This window comes from Condylura cristata, unplaced genomic scaffold, assembly GCF_000260355.1.
Source record: "Condylura cristata isolate star-nosed mole 26May11 unplaced genomic scaffold, ConCri1.0 scaffold00024, whole genome shotgun sequence".
Classification (NCBI taxonomy): Eukaryota; Metazoa; Chordata; class Mammalia; order Eulipotyphla; family Talpidae; genus Condylura; species Condylura cristata.
Window position 1 is genome coordinate 8,093,580 of NW_004567125.1, and position 19,064 is coordinate 8,112,643.

Consider the following 19,064-nt stretch of genomic DNA (forward strand, 5'->3'; position numbering starts at 1 on the left):
AAACAGGAAGCACAGCAGTTCCTGAGCAGGGGGTACACACAAACTGGGCCCAAGCTTTCCCAAGCAAGAGGCATCCCCATGACCTCTAGGTCCAGACCTACCTGCTGGTGATGGCGCTGTTCCGGTCCTTCAGGGCAAGCTCTCTCTGCTGCAGCTCAACAACAAACCTGGACAGGTCTTCCGGCGTCCTGTGAGATCAAGAACACAAACTCAGCACCAGTGTTCTCTATAGTGGTTCTACACACGAAATGGAGGCCAAAGCCCTGTCAGCAGCTGATGACTCACAGACTGGGGATGAGTTGAGTCCCGGGCACCATGCCCAGGGTAGCGTGGTAGAGTACCACCACCATCTGGGATAAACCACAGCCCACCACTGGTTCCATCACATCAGGAAGCTTCTTTCTATAAGCCTTGATTTGTTCCACCTGTAAAAATAGGGTTGCTTCTAACAACTAGTGTCAGTATAGCAAGGTAATGAAATGATTGAAAAGAATATGCAAAAGAAAAATAAATCAAATAACAGCAAAGCACCTACCCAAGACCCAGGACCTAAGAGGAACTCAGCACATGACAATTTTCTTTCCAGGCTTCTCCTTCAAAACTCATATGGAACAGTAGGGGCAATAAGAACAGCAGATGCCCACGTGTCGCGCTTTATAATTTTCAAAACTACTCCAGATTAACTATTACAGTTAAGACACAGAGCAACCAGTTTTTGTCATTTCCATTTTACAAACAAGGATATTAAAAAGAAGTTGAATACTGGTTCACAAGTCCACTCTGCTACTCCATCTAAGCCCCATCTTTATTTACTCCAAGAAACTAAAAAGAACACCCAGTAGTGTGTCCACACAGCACAGGGCCAGGCTGCAGAACCCCCCGATATATAGTGGCCAAGTGGATGCAAGCACAGACTAAGCCCATGCCCGGGACTACACAGGGACCCACAGCCTCACCCTCCCCCATTGAGGGAAGAACCCAAGCAACTACCAAAGGTCCACTTTCCTTCCAACAGCCAAGGGGCTACGGCCAAAGCCACTCCTCGAGACAGCCCTGATGGTACAGGAGCCCCAAACAAAACTGCAAAGAGAATGGCAACCATCACTTGGGACCCAAGAGAACTCCTCTTGGCCTCCAGAAGAACCTAGTGAGCCCCTTCCTAATGAAATCGTCTGCACTTGTAGTAACAAGTCTCCCTCACAGACACTTGCCTAACGCCAAACCCAAGGCCCATGTTCTGTGACTCCTATATGACTGCGCCTCCCACTGGCCTTTCTGCTGCCACTTGAATGTGTCACATCTTCCACCCCAAAAACCTGTACTGGCTAACACTGTGCTTGGGAAGTTCTTCCCTGTCTTCCCAGGACTATCTCTTCTCAAAACACAGATTCCAGGGACAATGTCACTTCCTCCAAGAGGATTTCTCCATCAAGCCCCCAAAGTCACTCCCGCCCTTCTGGGTTCAGCACAGCACCAGCTTATTGGAGCTGTTGTAGAGTCTCTCAAGTGTGTGCCACCCTGGAACAAGAGCCCGGGCTGGTCAGCTCTGTTGCTGCTGGCCTGGCACAGAGCAGGACCTCTGCAGGCAAGAACCTTCCAGGAACAGTGCCAGATTACACAGAAAGACCCTTTCCTGTCCACTTGATGACAAGTTGCCTCACTGAACATTGTATGAGGACATGGTCTCAACATATAATCTCTAGGAATCTCTAGGCCTGGAGTAGAGATTTCTAACCCCAGTCCTCCCTAATACAAGCCAGTCTTCACATTAGCAAATATTTTCATTGAAAAGCTGTTTATCACAACAAGACCTCTGAGAAACTGAAGTGTGTATGGGGGTAAGAAGGGAGTGAGCGGGAGGGGCTGAGCCAGCCCTGCAAGCCAATTCCCATTCTTTTCTGAGCTTCCTAAAGTTTTCTACCCTCTAAGAGTTAAAAATATTAGGAAAATAAGCAAATTAAGTAAATCCTTTCAAGCAAAGAGATTTTTTTTTCTGAAACATTTGAAAGAGATATTTAAAATTTGTTCTGCATTTTTCTGTCACTTGGTGAGAGGGGCATGTAAACTACTGCTAAATCAATGGGAAGCATGTCTCTTGAACAAACAAAACATGCATGTCCACATCTGTTCAGCTCCTCAGTCCCTGCAGGCCCCATACCAGCCAACGTTGCTTGACAGAAACAGAGAGACTCTGCAGGGGGTGTCGCACTCCTTCAGGCCCAGACCCTGTCCCCTCAGAACTGCAAAGGGGAACAGCCCCTAGAGAGGCATCTGTCAGACAGCCTCACACCCTCTCAGGGGAGCTCACTCACTGCGATCCAGCTTTCTCTCGCCAAGGGCAAGTTGCCTGTAGTACCCTCCAAGTAGAAGCCTTCCTGGAACCCGGACAGCAATCGCCATCAGGCGCACTCAATACCAATTTAGAAACACGATTCTTGCCCTGAGGTACAAATTAGCCCCACAAAGCTGGGAGCTAGAGCAATACAGTGAAGAGCCAGGCTCACTGGTAAGCAAAGCCCTTCAATTTCCTTTGAAGTAAAGATAATTAGAAATGTAACAATTTAATAATGAGGGAGAAAATTGGGAACAGTTCAAATGAAGAGAAAAATGAACTTAATAAGTTGTCCTTCTGAAGGGCTCTACTCCCACTGATGGCATCTGGGTCTCCTAGTGACACCACAAGGCCAATGCAAGCATCAGGCTGTGGCAGTGGCCCCGCATCACATGGGGTCTCTCCCAGAAAGGCCTAAGTCTCACACACTTTTCAGTTTGATGCTTCACATGAGGCCAGAAGACACCCAAGGACTCTGAAACTTTCGAGTAGCCATTTCAACAAAGCACCAAGGGGTCTGGCTTCACATTCAAATAAACTAGGAAGAAAACTGGTTTTCTTGTACCCTCACTTTACCACTTCTCCCCTCACAAAGTGAAGGTCAGTCGTGTATATCATGTGTCCTGCAGGGTGGGAACTCTGTGCCAAGTGTCTTCTGGGTCTGTACCCCCTCCTAAGAGAGGACAAAGGACGTTCACTGCAGGAAAAGTCACACAAAGCGCAGTCCGCACACCCATCCAAAGCCACAGCAGGTCTGGCTCACATGCTACCAAAGAAAGGACACTCAGGCTGACCCATTGTGCCAAACCTCAGCCCCCAATGCCAGGTACCATCATTCAGGTATGCCATCCTCTTCCCACAGGAAAGACTTAGCGATGCAGAGCTCATATTCCCATATGCCCTGTTTCACAAGCCTGAAGGGCACAGGCAGATGTCCACATTCTGCTCTAGCTTAGAAGTTGCCCCAGAAGCTGCCAGAGAGCACACAGCAATAGCACCATCTTGCCTGCATCACTTCTCAAGTTGACAAACCTACTCTGGTTGAATAAAGGCTCAGGAATCCTAGCCACCCTTTCTGGCTAGTCACTAGGTTTCTACTTCTCTTAAAAAACACAAGGCACAGTAAGCTAGATGACAACACTCAAGAATGTCACATTAGAGGCACTCAGAGACAAAGAAAAGGAGGCGCTATCTTTAAAAGAAAAAGAGATGGGCCTTTCACAGAAGAGCCTGGATGCAGTCAAGGTGCAAATGATTCCAGTAATTCCAACAGTGCAGTAAGGCCCACTCAGACAGGTCACAGCACCACACCAGGCAGCCCTCACACACCCCTTCACCGCAAGAGAACAGCAGACAGGAGGAATCTTACAACCTTACTGACAATACGCAATTCAACCCATTTTAACACTGAGTCCAGGAAACAAGGACCAAACCTTGGTGTTGGTGAGAGTAACGAGTCATGTAAATGAGAAAACGCCTTTCAATTAAAAGTAATTACTCATCAATACGCTAAACATGGACTGCTTGTTCTGCACCTGTCCCAGGCCGGGGAGGTTCACCGTCTGTTTGGCAGCTTAAAAGAGAAACTTAAAGCCCTTGGCATCATCCCCACAGGTTACTTCAAGAGTGCACAGGGGAAACAAGGCAGCAGGCAGACAGTAACTTGGGCCCCCTGCAACTCTCGTATGCTCTTCCCTCTGGGTGTTCTTTGGCGTTCTCTCGTGGTCTCTTCCTCTCGCAGCTGTCGTTCGTCCTCTCAAGCTCTTCCACTATAGCTGTCTCCATGGTCATCTTTCTCTGAGAGACACCACCCTTACAGGTTCATCCTCCAGGCTCAGGTGTGCACATCCATCATGCCCACACCATGCTCCAGGTGTCCAGAGTCAGGCACGCATGCTCTGTGCCCACACTCCCAAGCGTTTTCTGCATTCGAGGCCACAGGTGACAGCCAGTGGCTAGCAGTGTAAAGCCTGCCCGTCTCCATCACAGCCTTAGAACTGCAGTGCTGAGCTCAAGGGGACACGTGATGGATGAGTGAGGGATGTATTTTAGGAGAATTAGTGTGCTGAACAGTGGCTTCAGGACACTGACCTAAAGAAAAGAAAAGCCGATGAGGAGGGCTTGGAATGTATGAACATTCTTGAGGCCACAGGAGTGAGCCAAGAGCAGGGTGGGTTTTTGATCAGAAAAGTGGGAGCACAGTGGGGAGATGCCCTGACTGTGTGTGAAGACTACACCTCCCCAGGGCCTGCAGCTTATTTTAACGGCACCTCTATGAAAGCACACCCAAGAGACAGAAGCAGGCAATCATGAGGGGTTGACTCCAGTTTAAGCAGGTTCCCTGGGGCACAGGTAAGGAAGCAAGTGGGCAATAAAGAATGTGCACATGGGTGAATCATGCCATCCCCCAGGTCTCAGGAGATGAGAGCACTTATCCATCTGTGTAGCAGATCCTGTGACAAGCCAGGTGTAGGGTAAGTGAATCAATCAGACTTTTCACACCACTAGCCTCCATGCCTCTCACCTGTAGCCTTGATCGTGTTAATGCAGAAGATGCTTGGGAGCGTGGGCACGGGGTGTGTGTGCCTGGCGGTGGACACCTGCAGCATAGGTGTGCACATGTGTGCATGTGTGCTCACCTGAGCCTGGAGGCTGGGATAAAAACAGCAGCTGCTGCGACAGAACAGGACGAACTGTGTGTCTACAGGGGAAGCCACCAGACAACACACAAGACAGAACACCAAAGACAGCCCAGAGAAAAGAGATTTTTACAGAGCTGGGAGGCTCAGCTGCTTGCTCCTCCCAGCCTGCCCTTCCGTCCCCCCAGGCGGAGGCTGACTCCTTGCATGCCAGCCTCCCTGCTGGTGAGCCTGAGTGTCTGGGAGAGTGTTGGAGCCTGAAAATTCCATTGAGGGACTCTCAGTGTATCCATCTGCCCGAAACAACGGTCAACCTGCCCTGTGCTCGCTGGCATAACACCAAGTCTCTGCCAGGGCTATTCTCCTGCCCCCACTGCCCAGAGGAAAAGGGCAGGCCTGTGGAGGAGCACAAAGTGAGCAAAAAGTGCATTTGACATCCCTCAACCCAGCAGCTGTACTTCCATGAATCCATCAAGGAAGCAGCCACAGATGTGCACCAGATACAGCTAAGTAGGCCTTGTGGCCTACTTAATATCTTCATCATTTTTAAGTGTACAATTCAGAAGCACTAAGTGCATTCACAATGTGTCTCAGCCATCACCACCACCCATCCACAGGGATCTTTTCATCTTGTAAAATTAAAACTGTCCTCATTAGGCCCTCCCTGCTGGCGCAATGGGCTTAAGTGCAGCACTGCAAGCTAGCCACAGCCGCTTCGGTGCGAATTTGATCCCCAGCCCAGCCCCAGAGCTGACCCACATGGCGCAGCAGATCTCTCCTGTCTCATCCACTGCTCCCCTCAGCAGTGTACTTCATCAATCTGCCTTTCCTGCTCCCCACTCTGTCTTTGGTGACTCCTCCCCCACACCTCTGGCCTGTACCCCAGTTCTCTATGCATAAATAAATACTTTTTTAAAAAACTGTCCTCATTAAACACTAATTTCTATTTCCCTCCCCAGACCCTAACAACAAACATCTACTTTTAGTCTTCATGAATCTGACTATTCCAGGAACCTTATGTAAGTGGAACCATACAATATTTGTCTTTTTGTGGTTGTCTTCTCTCAATATCTGTGGCACCACCCAAATCCTCTTTTCCAGAAGCACTCCCTCCACTCCCTGAAAAGGCGGGTAAATCAGGCCATCATACAGATGATGAGTTGAACAGAGAATGAGTTCAGGTACAGTGGGCCTGGCTGATTCCATTTACATACCCAGACTGCAGTCACAACTTATTTCTGGGCACCCAGAAAATAACAACAGGTGACTATAGAAAGAGTCACCCTAAATTGACCCTAAAGGGTACATGAAGCCAAACTAAACAGTGCTGAAAATCAAGGGGATTTGTAACTTCATTTGCATTATTTGCATTCTTTGATGAGAATTCATATGCCACACATGCACATGGAAACTAAGAGTAAATCGGAACACCCCTCCTTCATGTAAGGCACACAGCACGCCAACTGTAGGAAATGCTGCTGAACGCCCAGCTGCAGAAGCAGAAAAGCAGAGAGAAGTCCTTCCTGCAGAGTGGTAAATGGCACATGGGACATGGGTGGGGGCACATGGAACATGGGTGGGGGCACCTGGGAAAGGGGGCGGGGACAAAACAGAAGGAGAGCTGGAATGCAGGAATCAGGACTTCATCGTGCAGGAACAGAGCCAGAGCCGTAAACTGTCCGGGTACCGTGAATTCCGTGAGAGAACAGAGGAAAGTTCTTGAAGAGCTGCTGAATCACGAAGGATTATTAAACAATTGTAGCCTTCACCACACATCAAATCAAAGACCAGTAGCCCAAGTGCCTCCAGCCGGCAGGAAGAATGTTTATTTCTCAGAACCCTCCTGACCTGTTATGTGGTTAGAGCTGCTCAGAGATGCTCCCCAAGGGTGCTCTGGGGATTAGCTAAATGCTTGTAACTAGAAGGAGCCGTGCCAAGTATCATTACAGCCTAAAAATAACACAGGAGCACTCTGACAGGAAGATCAATCCGTTCTAGAACTTCCGCTCCACAAACTCAAAAGTGGAAAACATTCAGAGGGCCTGAGAATCTGCCACCTCAGAGTTGACAGGGAAGTGACAGTTCCAACTGCAGTCCAAGCTGTGACATCTCGGTTTCGAACTCTGGCTTCAGCTGTGACACCTTTAAAACTCTAACTGGGGAGTTTTAAGGGAGAAAGAAGTGTTTTTGCTCCATCTGCAACTGAATTTTTGACTCAAGCTCAGCTGTGTACAGAATAGTGGTGGCTTGGGGAGTTAAGCCACTGATTTATTTTTGAGGTAAAAGCAGTTCAGCCTCAGCAGCAGCTATTTTGAGACCCTAATAGCAGATGCCATAGCTCCTGTTGACGCCCAAAGTGCCAGTTTCAATGAGTCTCTAAGACATGAGGTACAGACGACTACAATTTTTAAAATGAATGAAATAGCAACAACCACAAAACCAATTAACAAACAAGAAAACCTCAAGTTCTGTAAAGGAGTCATTTTCCTGAAGAATAGAAATTGACAAGGCTGAGAGCCACAGTGCCGGGTGAGTTTTAGCCAGAGGGCACTCAGGAAAAGGGACACATTAGGCCAGGTGGACCCCCTTGAAAGGTGTGTTTCTACAAAAGTAAGGAAAAACCAGGGACCAAAAAAACCAACACCAGAAAGCAAAGTTGGTGTAAACACCCAAAAGGACAGCAGGTATTTTGTATTGCAAGGTAACAGGATGACAGGTTTTCTTGATGATGTGACAAGCTGAATTGGAGGGTTGAGCTGCAGGGTTCTCAAGTCCACAAGGACTAAACTGACATGAATGAAGTCTAGCAAGCATGTTCAGGACAGGAGAAGCATTTACTGTTGAATCCCGGTGGCTGGGCCTGCCACATTCAATTCTGAGACCACTAAACAGGAATCTAATTTCAGAAAAAGAAAAGCTGGTGACCACTGACTGGTCCTGAGACTAGAGTTTCAGGAGACCAGAAGGTTACCCATCCATCTGGTCAGCCAAGCCCGGTTCATTCTATGACATCTTGGCCACACAACAACAGACAGCAGCCATATGCACCTTCTAAAGCTGCACAGATGAACAGAGAACAAGTCACTTATCCCTCGCATAGGTGGCCAGAAGAGGTCCTGGCTCAGCCACAGGCCTCACTCCACTCTCCTGCTCCAAGCTCACATTTTTTTTTTTTAAAAGGTACTGCTTTTTTTTTTTATTTTATTCTGTTTTTCACTGTCAGTGAAGCTAGAACAAGTCCTGGCACAGTAAATACATTCATGTTATCACTTAGAGTGTGACTATACAAACCCAATGGATCACCTACTAATTACAGGCTACAGTGTCTAGCCTCTGGGGACCACTGATGTATATGTGGTCCATTGTTAAGCAATGCATGACTACATTAGTTGAAAGAACAAAAAGACTAATAAGATGCGATTATTCCAAAACAAAAACTACCCAACTATATTCTACCAAAGTTTGAACTCAGACCACTGGATTATATTATATATGTGTGTGTTCTTTCCTGCCTACTATCTCCAAGCTACACAGATCTGAGGGCTAAGCACAAAGGAGAGATGATAATATCCACCAAAAGGTTTATAATTACTCAAATAAATTAGTCTATCTATGCAAAGAAGCCTACTTAAAATAAAGCTAAAGCAATGACTATATATGTGTGTATATGTGTGTATATATATACATACACACAGAGTATATATAGTCATATATGTAGTGATACATATCCCTATATATGTACACACATATATGACTATATATATATATATATCACTATATACTTATTTTAAAGTTTTAGTATTGTAGCAATAAAAGATAATACCTACTCAAAAAATAGATGTCTAAAGTTTAGCATTGTGAATTTATACTGTGGAGTTAGATTATCATACAAAAATTTTATGAATTAACGTACAATATCTAAAGGTATTTCTAATAAAACAATTATACATCATTCCTAAATTGATATATACCAATAAAAAAATAATTACACTCAAAGCCAACAGTGTATAAAAAGTTTCCTATTTAACCAGAGACTGATAGTTGATCCCAAAATTTGGCAAAAATGGGGAATGAAATAATTAGTAGAAAGATCTCAAACATTTAACTTAAAATATTACAAACAAAAGTTCTAAACTTTTCCTTTACATATGGATCTACAAACTTGAGTCTCATCTTAAATTTCTAGCAAAAACAACACCTAATGCACAATTCGAGCATTATTACTTTAGAAGAGACACCAGCAATCACCTTACGTTTCACAACTTTTTTCTTAATCTCTAACAGGCAAATGGCATTCAACAGCAAATTTTTAGCAATTTTCCTTTGAGACTTTCAGAAATATTCTACTGTTTTCACAGAAACATTGCTTTCTTCACACATTTATTTTTCATCAGTCTCCATAATATTTAATTGAATTATGTTGTTACAATAACATGTGCAACTGGCAGAAACAGACATGTTTCAGATGGACCAACACCAACTCCCAGAAGTGAGAAATAGTGAACAAAACACTCACAACTCTGTTAGCAAGATCTGGAATGGTAGACACCAACATACAGGAGTTTGGTTTTGGAGGTGGAAGGCAGAAAGGGACAGAATGGGGAGGGTCCACAAGCTGTCAAATGAACTGTTCTTTTTCTTAAGGATGGTTATAGAAGGGGTGCATATTTTAAAGGCATTTTTCTCCATGTATATTTCAAATTTTTAGAAAAAAAAATAGCCCACATCCCAAGCCCTGTGTAATTCAGGAATCTATCAGAATATTTCAGAGGAAGGATGAGGAAGACTGGCCAAACCAGAGAAGCAAGTAGGTGGGCACCCACTTCCCTCAAGAATCACACACACAGCACTGCACTAATCCACACAGCAGGAAAAACAGAATGAGGAGCAGTGAAGTGATTTGCAAAAAGCAGGTTCTGCAAACTCTCAGTAACACAAAGGAGACAGCAGGCAGTTAACACTTTAGATCTGTAGTCAGAGTACTCAAATTCTAACTCCATTCAATACTAGCTATATAAGCCCTGAGAATCAATTAACCTCTGCAAGCCTCAATTCCCTCATCAGGAAAATAGATGTAGTAATAGTATTCACAGAGCGGGTCATCATGAGAATGCTGCATAAAAAAGACATAGCAAATAAGTGGCAAATAAGTGGATCTCACTGTAGTGGTATTACACTATTATTATGACTTGCAGGCAATATTATAGCCCAGCAATATCTGTGTGCAATTAGAAAACAAAGTGGCAGTTACTAGTTACCAGCATGAATTTACTAACAATGAGATTTATATTAGCATTTCCATTTTGATTCAGTTACTCTGACAATGGATTGTTATATAAATATATGGTATGTTATGAAAAATAAAAATCGTCTCTCCTCTGCCCCATTCCATAGAAGATGTGAGGTGATTTCAAATATATTCAGGCACTGGACCAAAATGTGTCAATTAACAGAAGGTGACCAGAGTAGCTGAGAACAAGATATAACAGATTCTGTTTTGGAGTCTACCAGTCTCAAGTCCAAACCCAGCACTAAGTTGCCCCTGCTGTGTGAACCCAGGTAGAACAGACCTAACTGGACAGTTATGCCATCACGGACACCACAATTATCTAGGAACACTGGCTTCTTGCTGGAATCTCCAGGACAAAGCCTGATAATCTGATCCAAATACTCAACCAACTATCAGTGGATACAAGCCTCCTTCTAGGTAAAAATCAAGTATGTGAAACAATAGAATTGGGATCTAAAACCATACTGAGAAACAACAAGGATGGATAGGTTACAGGAAAAACATATACCCTTTAGAGCTGAACCAAAACACCAGCTGCACAGTACACAGGGGAGAGAGAAGCTGTTGTGCTGCAGGCCCTGTACAAAAACATAAGAAATCTCGTTCAGGCAGTGCTGATTCATTCAAGATCTTAAATGCCTACTATATGCCAGCCCTGGAGACCAGGAGGAGAAAAGATGAAGCCCTTGAGTTCCTGGGGTTTAACCATGTGTTGGAAAAACAGTCACAACAAAACCTAGTAGATGTAACCAGGACAAGATAAGCTAATAAAGACAAATAAAGCAAGATGAAGAGACAGAGGGTGTGATAACTGAGGCCAAGAGAAAAGGGTCAATGTCTGAGGTTGGTGAAGGGCAGAAAGAAAGAAGTCAAAGGAGCAGGGGAAGAGAAAGAATGAGACGCCCCACTGAGTAATGAACCCATATCCATATTGGAAAAAGGAAACGGCTACCAGGTGTCTCCAGTTAAGTTAGGACCGTTTCAGTCAGAGAAACCTGTACCAGAGTGGGAACTCTGCATTTCTCTGTGGAAAGGGAAGTCCTGCAGCCCACATCATGATGCCCTCGGTCAGGGCTGCTGAGGTCAAGAAGTCACTCCCTAAATGATCTGTGGCTCTTTCACCAGGAACTGGTCTCCCACTTCAGCCTAATGAAGTCCAGACCTCACCCGGCTGCCCACAAGCCAGCGATGAGGCTTAACTGCTTCAGGGAAATGAATACATGGGTCCCCAGGCACATGTAAATAAAATGAAGAAATTTCAAATGTACAGTTGCTGCCTTCAAATTCTTTCTCCCAGCTCAGGAAGGATTAAAAGGACTTCAAAGCAGCCTGGGTTCCAATTAAGCCAGTGTGACCACCCCAGGGATGCTAGAATATTCCTCTGATTAACAAGAGGCGCTCTTTGAACTGTTTGAGCTAAAAAAAGCTCTCAGAACCTTTCAAACAAATGCCATAATTTTCTCTCCCTGTTCCCTACTCTTTGGAAAAGTTGATCTTTTGAATGCTTTAAACATTCAGAAAGGTGGCTAGATAATGGCTCCAAACACTTCAGTCAGAAGCCAGCCTGGCAGCGAATAGAGGGCCTGGGATGCAACTGGACACCAGCCAGCTGGCTTTCAGGGGGTAAGGGGGCACTGCCAGCCTGAGTCTACACCAGGGGCACGCCCACAGAGAAGTGATAGATACCAAGGCAGCTGAACTGGGAGATTAGTTTGGGCAGAGTAACACTGGCAGCAGCTGAGGGGCCTTCTGCCAGCTCCACATGTCCATCATTGAGCTCCAGGTGGCCCAGCAATGAGGACCCTGACACACTGCACCCCCTGAAGATCTGCTGGCCCCCCAAAAAGTCAGCATTTAGCACACTGAAACAGTCACATCCCTCACAGGACACCTGTCCTGAAACTGACCTGGGATTGCAGGAGACTACACTGGACCAGCAGCCCAGGCCCCCATTTGACCAAGGGAGCAGTAGCAGCTCACATGGCAAGAGTGACCCAGGAAGACCTCTGGTGCTGAGAACATAAAACCACCCCTCCGTGGGTACATGGAACCAAGTACAAAAAAGAGCCAAGACAGGCGTGTCTCACCTTAAGCAACAGGTGTTGGAAATAGGCATGAGCTGATGGGGCAATCAAATCTCCTTTCCCTACCCATCTCCACAGTGCCTTCAGAGATACTCGATTATCACTTCTAAAGGGTCTTTTTTTTGCCATGACTATTAATGTCCAAGAGTTAGAAAAGCCCTCCCCTAATAAATTTAGCACTCCTCTACTGTCTCTCCTACTGCCCCCACCCTGCAGCCCAGCTTATCTATGAGGATTTCTTTTAGGAGATAACAAAGAATAGCAAATCAAAAATCAAGCCAGCAGGCTACTAGGGAAATAATCAAAGACAATATAGGAACAGAGACCTGTTTGGATGCAGAAGCTCGGAGAAGAGAGCCATCATTAGTGAGCTGCTCTCTGAACTTGTTGAGCAACACTGGAAAAAGGCCTCAGAGCTCTGACAAGGCGGCAGGCATGCGGCAGGCATGCTGCAGGTCTGTACTGCGGTTCCAGGTGGGACCCAGCCACCTGGGTAGTCCTGGACAGGTTACCTGACCTTCTGAACTTCATTTAATCCATCCTTAAACAAGACGAAGGAACTAGAAGAACAGATACTCCCCTACTGACTTAGAATCCTGTCTTCTAAGACTCAGTGTAGACCCAGTTGGTGGCTGTCTGCTCTCATCACCCACACCTAACCATCTGTGAAACAGACAAGTCAGGCCGTCAGAGGACTGCAGACTGCAGATCCTAGTGGCCCCTAAAACACACTAACTCCATCCGTCTTGCCCTCTTCCTATGCTCTGCAACTTAGCCAGCTCAGGCACTGGATGTTCCAGAGGAACTCCTGCTGACTCAAGATGAAGAAGTGAAAAACTCTCTAAGAGGCAATCTCACTGAGCACTGAGCAATCTCCTGGTACCAGGTACCCTGAATCATTATGGGTTATAATTCCTGCAGCCTGAGATAGCAGTTCTGTGCTGCCAACGATATGGCCGTTGAGGTTTGTTGAGAGTAAAACTTCGTCATTACAAATCGCTGCTCACTCTGACTCTGGGGCCAGACTGGACCAAGCAAGCAATCTCAATTTGAATCCTACTGCAATCACTCATCAGCTGGGTATCCTCCCGGTAGCTGTTACCCTCCCCCTTCCTTGCCTTCATTTCTTCACTCAAAAAGTGTGTCTGACAAGTGTCCAGCACCTCAAAAACTGAGGGCCCAACGGAGTTAATACACATAATGTGCTTTCAATGGCAACCAGCACACGCAGGGCTCAGGGAGAGTGACTGCTGTCCTTACTGACCTCACAGCTCCAGGTCGCAATGGGGCCCAGCTGATAGCTAAGCAAGTGAAGCCTCCGGCAGTGATGCGACCCGTCCAAGGTGATCCCACTAGAAGGGTACAGCTGAACTCTAGAGGTGAACTCAGATTAATTTTCCCCCTTGCCTGGCCCAGTAATTCTGCAAAGGGCCTCAGGGGCTTTTAATGGAAGTCACTGTCTCCGTACTAAAGTCTCTTGAGAACACCCACACCCTTGGGGAAAAGAATCTCTCTAGGTAGAGCCACAAACACTGCCTGAATTATGTGCTTCCCAAAATAGAAAGTGAGAGCATGCTCCCACCCCCAACAGGAAGACTGTCCACAGCTGTGGGCACAGCATCAAGCTCCCCACCTCAGCTCACGTTCCTAGCAGCATCCAGGACAGCAAGGAGCAGACTGTACCCAGCCGCCTCGCAGGTAGCATCAAGATTCTAAGGAATCAAGCAGTTACTTAGCTAATGCCCCATCAAATTTTCCTCGGGCAAAGTAGGGAAGGGGGGACAGAAGTCAGCCAAGTCCAAGAACACCCTGCTAGACGCTAGTCTGGGTGCATGGACACCCTAATGCCGCAGGCACCCCTGTGAGCTAGGCCTGCACACACAGGGCTGAATAAAACCACAGCCAGGCCTGTGCCCTGCAGACATTCTCATAGCACATCCTTTCCCCCATTTTAAAACACTCTTTCAAAATGATTAAAAAGTGTGAACAAACAAAGCTACAATGTTTGCTATGGAGAACACAGCCCTCTGCCCTTCTATTCTGTCTCCTGCACCCTTTGCCCAGGAGCAAACACTCTTAATTATTTGAGCCAATTATTTTGAAATGTACTCTCATTTCTCTAGATAACATGATTATATTGTAGCTTTTCTTGAATTCTTTGTGGCATCATCAGGACTTCCTACAGGAACAAGATGATTCAGGGCTTGCTTCCTCCACCTTTGCTCCTCCCCTGCATCCCCTCCCCCCACTGTTCCAGCTGCCAGTACAGCCAAGTCCTAACTCCAGTGCCATCAATATTCAGCAGGTACAGTGTGACTCTTCAACCCCCCCTCCTATGGGCACTAAGGAAACCACTATGGCACTCCCCACACTATTTGTGCCTCCCCTAAGGCTATGATAGAAGAGAGCTTGCGTTTGTTTGTTTGTTTCCAACATACTTACCACTAATTCCACCTTGAACTCTTCAAACCCTCCAAATCTCTACTCAAGTTGCTCAAATGAAGCTGCCTGTCTTTCCCAGAGCCTGCCTCTCTGCTCCAAGAAGCACTCAAGACCCTCTGCCCTGGCACACAGCCCACTAGCTCAATGGCCCTGTTTCCTATAGCCATGTTACTACCGTTAGTCTGCTCTACCACTGGACTGATGGTGTGACTACATGAAGAATTCTGGGCTGGAAATTTTCCTCCAAACTCAGGAATGTATGCTCACCACTGGTTTCCAGCCCCACTGAAGAGGCAGAAAGCTGTTCTGATCCCCGACTTGTATAAAATCTGTTTTCTGGACGTTTACAGGATCCGCTAGCATGCTACAATGCCACAGCAAGGTACATGAGTAAGGGCACAAGGTAATCCACATGAGTCACTGGGCACGTTCTTTCTGCTAGAATGGCGTATCTTTAGTTCTAGGAAAATGTTTTTCAATTATTTCATTATAATCTTCCCTCCATTTTTCAATTTGGTTTATTTTTTTCTTATTTGACCATTCTTTTTATGTGAACATAGTCCACATGGACTAATCCTCTGATTTTATTATGTTTTTGTTGTTCTCTTTGTCTCTTTTATATTGTTCTAGGAGGCTTCTTCAACTTTACCAACCTTTACATTTAGTTTTTCCATATCCATTCATATAGCTATGCTGGGTCACTGCACATTCTTCTCTTATAGAGCCCTTTCCTTCTTTCAGATTAAAATACTTATCTTGATCACCACCTCACCCTCAAAATTATGAAATAAAAATGCTGGCAAGGATATGGAGAAAAGGAAACACGAAGCACTGCTGCTGGGATTGTACACTGGTGCAGCCACTATGGAAAACAGCATGTAGGCACCCACAAAATAAAAACAGAACAACCATACCACACCATTAGCCAAAAGAAATGAAAATACCAAGTTGAAAAGATGTCTGTGCCCCTGTGTTCACAGCAGCATTATATTTAAAGTAGCTAAGACATGGAAACAACCAAAGTGCCCATCAGTGTGGATGGATCAAGTAGATATTGTAAATATATATAATGAAGTATTATTCGGTCATATGAAACAGTGAAATCCTGCCATTTGCAACAATATGGATGGGCCTAAAGGGCATTATAACTGGTGAAATAAGACAGAGAACATGGAATACCATAAGAGCTCACATATGTGGAATCTTAAAAACAAATAAAATCTTGAATTCACAGACACATAGAATGGATTATTGTTTACAGCAGGGAGAAGAAGATAAAGGTGTACAAAAGGTATGAACTTCCAGCTATCGGTTAATTACTAGGGATGCAATGTACTATACAATAACTATCATTAACAAATGCCATGTTGGAAAGTTAAAGATAAATCCTAAGAGTTCTCATCACGGGGGGAAAAAAACTGTCTTTTTTTCTTTCTTGTATCTATATGAGATGATGGATATTAACTAGACTCACTATGGTAATCATCTCACAATATATATAAGTAAAAGCAATATGCTGTATATTTAAACGTACATGGTGTCACATATCAATTAAACCGCAATACAACAGTTTGCAATACAACAGTTTTAAGGAAAAAATGAAATATGTACTCTTAGCTCTCTGAAGATGTTTGTGAGAGGTTTATCCCCACCTACACTGCATTTCCTCTACACTGTTTTGATCCACTGTTTTGGTCTCTATCTTTGATGGTATAAATTTTCCTGGACATCCAAAGGCTCTGTAGTAGTAACTGGGGGCCAGTAACCACAGAGGGTGAGCTTGGAAACTCTGATCTGGATGCCTCCGCCTATCTTTCTGATCTGCTCAGCCCCTGAAGGAACCGTCCAAACTCTGGCTTAGTGGATGATGGTCATATTGCCAGCCCAGAACCAAGTAGCACAGAACAGCCAGTAATCTTTTCTTTTTTAAAGAATTTATTTATTTATGCATACAGAACTAGGGTACAGGCCAGAGGTACGGGAGTGGTGAGAAGATTCACCAGAGACAGAGTGGGGAGCAGAACAGGCAGATCAATGAAGTACACTGCTGAGGACAGCAGTGAGCGGGTCGGAGTGGTACGCCACGCCATGTGGGTCTATCCAGGGCGGGGATAGAACTCATGCTGAAGTGGCTTTGGCTTCTCAGTGCTGCGCTTTAACCCACTGCGCCACCAGGAAGGTCCCCAAACAGCCAGTAATCTTAGCATCAATTATATGTGAATTCAGGCAGTCACCATTTTTTATAAAATACCTCACCTTCAAAAGCAGACCACAAGGGCAGGCCACCATAAGTGTGACAGGACCTATATTCTGCCAGCACTTAGAACCAGCTTCCTATTCTCTTGCTCTTCAATGCTGCCACGCTGGTTGTACACACTACAATATCTGTGCTTTCTGAGCGCTCTGAGGCATAAATTGAGATGGCTCCTGGCTGGGTTTTTTTTTTTTTTTCCACCCTTGAACTGGACTTTTTTATTTTTCATCATTCTTCATTTTGTGCATTTTTTCATGTTGGTTGTAATCCCGGTGGACCAATTCACTCATGTGCCATCACCATAGTCCCATGCTTCTTCCCACCCCACTTTTGATCCTATGCTACTCCTCACCCCCATAAAGTGTCTCTGGTTTATAGTTGTTTATTGTTTTTCATTTTTACTTTATTACAATCCCACCATTGATCCCTTCTGTTCCTGTTATGAGTGAAACCATCTGGTATTTTTCTTTTCCTTTCTGGCTTATTTCACTAAGCTCTACCCATGCTGCTGCATAAGGCATGAGTTTATCTTTTTGATTGCTGAGTAATATTCCATTGTGTATATATCTGTACCACATCTTTTTAATATAATCACCTATTTTTGGGCATTTGGGTTGATCCCATGTCTTCCCTATTGTAAATAGAGCAGCAATAAACATGGGGGTGCAGGTGTCCTTTTGAATCAATGTTGTTGTGTCCTTTGGGTAGATATCTAGGAATGGGATTGCTGGGTCATATGGAAGCTCCATGTTCAGCAGTTTGAGAAGCCTCCACACAGCTTTCCATAGTGGTTGTACCAGTTCGCATTCCCACCAGCAGTGTCGGTGGGAATGCAATACATCCTTGCCAACATTTGTTGTTGCTAATTGTTTTAAGATGAGCCATTCTCACTGGTGGGAGTTTTAATTTGCATTTCCCTTATTACAAGTGATGTTGAGGGCCCTCTCTGGTGGTGCAGTGGGTTAGGACGCAGCACTGCAAGCTAGCAGCAGCTGCTTCAGTACAAGTTTGATCCCTGGCCTAGAAGGTGATCCACATGGCACATCAGACCTCTCCTGACCTACCCACTATGCCCCTCAGCAGTGTCAATCTGCCTGCTCTGCTCCCCACTCTGTCTCTGGTGAAGCCTCTCACCACCCCTGCACCTATGGCTTGTACTCCAGTTCTATATGCATAAATAAATCTTTTTTTTTTTAAAGTGATGTTGAACATTTTTTCATTTTCTCCTATGCCTGTTGGCCATTTGCATTTCCTCTTTGGAAAACTGTCTTTTTAGCTCTTTGCCCATATTTTGATGGGGTTGTTCACTTGATTTTTACTGAGTTTCATCAGCTCTTTGTATATCTTTATGATCAGTCCTTTGTCATTAGTATTGTGTGTAGAAATTTTCTCCCAATCAGTGGGATGTCTCTTTGTGTAGTGTCTCTCTTACTGTACAGATGTTCTTTAGCTTGATGTGGTCCCAGCTATTTATACTTTCCTTCACTATTCTTTTTTTTTTTTTTCACTATTCTTGCTTTGGATGACTTAACTTTAAAGATGTTACTGAGGTGAATGTCATGTAGTATGACATTTTGCCCACCTTTTTTTCTTCTAGATTTTTTATGGTTTCGGGTCTTATGTCTAGTTCTTTAACCATTTCGAGTTTTTGTGCATGGTGCAAAGTAGTAATCTAGCTTCACTTTTTTGCACATAGCAGCCCAGTTTTTCCTGCATCATTTGTTGAACAAACTTTGTTCCATTGTATATTCTTGGCTCCTTTGTCAAAGATTAGCTGCTCATAAACCTGTGGGTATATATCCACATTTTTCTATTCGAATCCATTAGTCTGTGTGTATTCTTGTTGGCTCCTAGCTTTCACCTATGCCCCCCTCAGTTTTCTCATATCAGCTAAGCCCACCAGCAATTCATCAAAAGATGTTCCATTTTCCAAATGCAATGCCATTGCTCCCTCTTGTCACTTTCTCCCCATTCACAGAAGCATTTGCTTTAAAAACCTATCTTCACTGCTGATTTAGTCTCA

At 44.9% G+C, this 19,064-nt stretch overlaps 1 protein-coding gene across 2 annotated transcripts in view; it reads right to left on the bottom strand.

Annotated features, from left to right (window-relative positions):
* MAD1L1 (MAD1 mitotic arrest deficient-like 1 (yeast)) overlaps nucleotides 1-19,064 on the bottom strand; it is a 321,869-nt gene that overhangs the window by 263,136 nt on the left and 39,669 nt on the right. For both annotated transcript variants that reach the window (XM_012729276.1, XM_004688054.2), the window contains exon 10: nucleotides 102-188. In XM_012729276.1, coding sequence (XP_012584730.1) covers nucleotides 102-188 — 87 coding nt within the window. The remainder of the gene's footprint in view (nucleotides 1-101; nucleotides 189-19,064) is intronic.